Source organism: Oncorhynchus keta, chromosome 28 (genome assembly GCF_023373465.1).
Source record: "Oncorhynchus keta strain PuntledgeMale-10-30-2019 chromosome 28, Oket_V2, whole genome shotgun sequence".
NCBI lineage: Eukaryota > Metazoa > Chordata > Actinopteri > Salmoniformes > Salmonidae > Oncorhynchus > Oncorhynchus keta.
In genome coordinates this window covers 7410474-7415323 of record NC_068448.1, presented here as the reverse complement: position 1 = coordinate 7415323, position 4850 = coordinate 7410474, and the positions used below count along the sequence as shown (strand labels likewise).

Below are 4850 nucleotides of genomic sequence, written 5' to 3'. Positions count from 1 at the left end.
TAGTCATATCTGTCCCAACACATTCCCATCGTTAACATTACACACTCCTGACCAGGTCCCAGCAGTGACGGAGAACGGCCAGGCCCACAGATAATGTGCGTCCCAAACGGCATACTTTATAGTACACTACTTATGACCGGGGCCCATTACATAGGGCGTCATATGGGATCACAGGCCCTAGTTTTTATAAGGGTCATTAAAGGCTTGATGGAAAGCTAGTTTTGTACGTTATGAGTCCAAAGGTTTGGGAATGCCTTGCCGTTCTGTTGATAAGAGATTATAGGTGGTGAGATAAGCGTACAACAAGACACAGGTAAAACATAAGACCTCTTGTAAAACGGTTTAGGAAAAATTGCATATCACCTACAGTACAGCATAAGAATCTGTCCAAACTGTGTCTGGTATAACAACTTGCTGCCATTTTGCTAAGAAACAAATCCCAGATTGTCGCTTTGAACCAACAAATATTATCAACAGCATTTTCAGTCGGGTTAATAACGACAAACTAGAAGGTTAGTTAATAAAATTAACCTTTTATTTTTATGATCAGTCGATGTATATATACACTCATTACATGGAAAGAGACAGACCATATCGTTAAAGAGGAAATAGTTGATTTGTAATGAAAAGTGGCCATCGACGAGTTGGGGGTTGAGTGGCGACGGTCTAGAGACAGTACAGTGGAGAGTTATGCAGTGGTCTTGGCCTGCTGGACTTTAGCCAAAACCTTCAGGTCTGTGATGCACTTGGCAATACTTGCTTTCTCCTGAAACACAGAACAAACAAAACAGGGTTAGTCAGACAGAAAGGCATGAGCAAGGTCAAGGGTCAAATTAAATCAAGAATAAAATAAAATAAAAATACTAAATAAACCAAATTTCAGAGGGTTTAGCTGTAATTCTATTGCCCGTCAATACAACAGACGCCGGTCGACATTTACCAAGTTCATATTGAGAACAAGCCGTCTACCTACTAGAAACATGGCAGGGCACAGTGACTACCACTAGTGGAGAGTTTATACACAGTATGTCTCCGAGGTTCTGGTTCTGTTCCACCGAGACACAACACATACGTACGCGTGTCTAGGTGGAACAGAACCAGAACAGAACCTCAGACATACTGTGTATAAAATCTCCACTACACACACACACACACACACACACACACACACACACACTATGTAATGTTCCCCATCCATCTCCCATCCTTAACCCACCTGCTGGGGGGTGATGCTGGTGACTACGTTCTTCTCCACCCAGTTCACCATGTGTTCCTGCTCCATGCGGCGGTGAAGGGTCTGCAGGGCGATCTGGTAGTCCAGCCTCTTCTTCACATCGTTGGTCACCATGTGGACCCTCTCCCTGCGGTTGGTCTCCAGTAGCATGGCCACGTTGTTCTGAGGTGGAAGACGGGCGAAGAGGACAGTGGAAGACGGGAGAAGAGGACAGTGGAAGACGGGAGAAGAGGACAGTGGAAGACGGGAGAAGAGGACAGTGGAAGACGGGAGAAGAGGACAGTGGAAGACGGGAGAAGAGGACAGTGGAAGACGGGAGAAGAGGACAGTGGAAGACGGGAGAAGAGGACAGTGGAAGACGGGAGAAGAGGACAGTGGAAGACGGGAGAAGAGGACAGTTGAAAACATTAGAACACCATGTCAAAATCATCCCCGGTTATTAGAGTCAGGTTTCTCAGACCCAGAGAAAGTCCTGGACTAAAAGACTCTTTTAAAACAGATAATCACCATTGAGAATGACTTTTAATCCAGGTCTACCCTCAATTAAACTTGTGTCCAGAAAACCAGTCCCAGGAGTGGTCACGCAGACTAAAGACCATATTCAATAGGTCTCTTATCAAAATGCTTTTTAATTGGCTTGATTTCACCTAATTTGGGTGTGTATGGTCGAGCCTGGGTTTTGCCCAAGATTCAAACACGGTCTTGAATGCATACAAGAGACCCACGTTCTAGCCTCCCCTCGGTCACACTCACCCTCTTAGCGTCGAAGAGCATCTGTCGTCCCTCTGCCCTCCACTGCTCCTTCTTCTCATCCTGGATGGCCTGAGCCAAGCTGGTCATGGCCAGGTCCTTCACTTCCTGAGCCTTCTGAACTTTCTCCTGCAAAAAAAAAAAATACAACCCACACAGCCGATGTCAGAAGGTCAGGGTCACAGGTCAGCTATGAGACTAAGCGCCTCGGGAGGGACACAGCATGTGATGGACAGTTTGCAGTACGGATCCATTTCCTCAAACATATGAAAATGTCTCAGGACTGGCTGGCATTAAGGGTAGGGGCAAAAAGCCTCAATTGTAAATTCAGTGGAAACGTGGCTGTGTGTTGACACAGTGTATCTTTTAAGCAGTCCAGAGCACAACATGTATGATAAGAATTTCTGCAAGTGATGATGAAATAAGCCAAACATACTCAGGAGAATAAATTCCCCACCTCGTTCAGTTTGTCAGCGAAAGCCGCGACGTCGGGGCCGAACTTCCTGACACCATAGATGATGACCGTACCCATGCAGGCAGCAGCAAAGGTCTCGTGGTTGATGATGTAGATCTCCTTGGAAAGGATGTATGTGAGCAGCCCAGCACCCAGCACGTAGGGCCCTGGAGATAACAGGACAGGAGTGAGGGAAGAGTAGATGGGAGGAAGAGGAGATGAGGGTAGGAGGAAAAGAGGAGGTGAGAAGGAAAGGAGTAGAGAAGAGGAGAAGAAGAGGAGAAAGAGAGAAGAGGAGAAAGAGAGATGAGGGAAAGAGGAAAGGAGGAGAAGAGGGGAGGAGATGAGGGGAGGAGAAGAGGAGATGAGGGGAAGAGAAGAGGAGATGAGGGGAGGAGAAGAGGAGATGAGGGGAGGAGAAGAGGAGATGAGGGGAGGAGAAGAGGAGATGAGGGGAGGAGAAGAGGAGATGAGGGGAGGAGATGAGGGGAGAAGAGAAGGGAAAGAAGAGGAAGAGGAAAGGTGAGGGGAGTGAACGTTTATGGCCACATTCAGGCAAAAATCGTTGATCATGTCGACAGAATGGAATGAATAAAATAGTTATTATTCTACATGAGGCAAGTTTGTTCTACATGTCATATTTCTATCTGAACATTGCTCCAGGTTTGGGGAAGTCCTGCTGACCTGTAACTCCAGTCTTTGGGTACAGGATCTGGAAGAGCTCCTCAGGGATGATACCGTGGCGCGTCTTGCCTCCCTTCTCTGGCAGAGCGGGGACTGGGGCCTGGCTGTTGGGGGATGTGTGGAGATGGGCCAGCTGGACCAGCCTGGGAGGACACAGACAGACAACTTATTATAGGAACTACAGAGAAGACGGGCATGTAGATCTTCAACGTAGAGTGACCATTATCATTTTGTCACCCTTATTTCCATTTACATGTATATTTATCAAATACCAATGTTTGCAAAATCATAATAAAACTACTGGACCATAAATGACATCTAGTGTTGTGAATTGGCATTTATTGATTTCCTGCATGTAAAACAAGCAGATGATCTAGCTTCAGTTAAAGGTTAGAAGTCATAATAAAGAGGTGCATACCCAGCTCCGAGGGGACCACTGCTTTTTACAGCATTGGCTGGAAGAGGATAAAAGAACAGTCAATAGAATTGAAAAGACAAATGTACAAATGTTTTGAACGTCACGAAAGAGTCAATGAAAGTAAACATGTGGAGACTGTGGCTGCTTGAAAGAGTGACCTGTTGCTCAATTTTGAACATAATGGTAGAGATTAATATGGACATTTACTTATGCAATCAAACAAAGAGAATGTGCGTGTGAACTGTACACACTGACAAGCTTTAGCTAGCCAACGTTAGTCGGCCGTAAAGAGCAATTGCCATGACATCCGCAAGCGTTACCATGACAGCTTGTTTGCAAGCTTCCAGAATTCAATAGTCTCTAGTTGCTAGGGAGACAAGAAAAAAATCGACGATGTACTTTACGTAAACTGACTTTTTCAAAAACGTACATTATTTGGTATTTTTTGAAAATGCATGCTATCTGATTAAAAATGTATATAAATATTGAATAGATAAGCACAGATCCTAATCAGCAGCCAATTTGGAAGTGTCAGCCAATCAGTTCCTTTGTTGTTCATTCCATAATGGCTACTGCTAGCTAGAATGAGGTCAAAAACGTCATTTTAATTAAACTACCTGTCGTTCAACCTTCTCAGTGTAACAGTTGGGATAATGGGGCGATTCAGAGTGCAACGCATTTCTCCTCCCCGGATTAAAGTATGTTTTCTGAGCCATATGTCGCTTCGGCTCCAGTGTCTTAATAAACAGAAATGTGGTCTGACCCTAGTGCAGTTGTAAACAAGCGGGTCAGATGTCCTGGCTAGCCAAGGGCAGAGATCAGAGGCTCGTCTGGTTTACGACAGTTCGTTTGTGGCTAACTTTAGTTATTTAACTAATATCGCAAAAACAATTACTTACCTTGACATTTAGCTAACTATTTCGAACCCTGTGCAATACCTACCCAAATTGGACAAATTAATAACATTTTGCAAGTCACATTTACTAGCTGTCGTTAGCTTTGCTAGGTTTGCATGTTGTTCATTCAATGTGACTGCGGCCTTCTTCCCCTGACTTTACCCTTCAGATTCACATTCAAGTCAGCCACACTTCGCGGCATTACTACTGCTATTTCAACTCAATCTTACGTATAAAAGGCTGGCATTGCATACCTGAAACGAAAACGACCCGAGACAGCATGGTTGAACGAGAAAAGTGCCAAGTCCTTGGTTTACTGGGCACTGCTCTCTTCGTGCCCTTCTACTGCAAAGAGCCACAAGAATGGCCGACGAACGAGAAATCCTCGTCAAACGTCGCGAGACTCTATGCCTT

General features: G+C 45.0%; 1 protein-coding gene across 1 annotated transcript; it reads right to left on the bottom strand.

Moving 5' to 3' along the window:
• Positions 1-513: 513 nt before the first annotated feature.
• On the bottom strand, positions 514-4850 carry LOC118360642 (ATP synthase F(0) complex subunit B1, mitochondrial). The gene is made up of 7 exons (XM_035739900.2): positions 4691-4850; positions 3541-3577; positions 3123-3265; positions 2442-2605; positions 1988-2113; positions 1217-1396; positions 514-766 (listed from the first exon to the last, which is right to left on the bottom strand). Exons 1-7 carry the CDS (start codon positions 4716-4718, stop codon positions 689-691), a joined length of 756 nt encoding a protein of 251 aa, XP_035595793.2. The 5' UTR covers positions 4719-4850; the 3' UTR covers positions 514-688.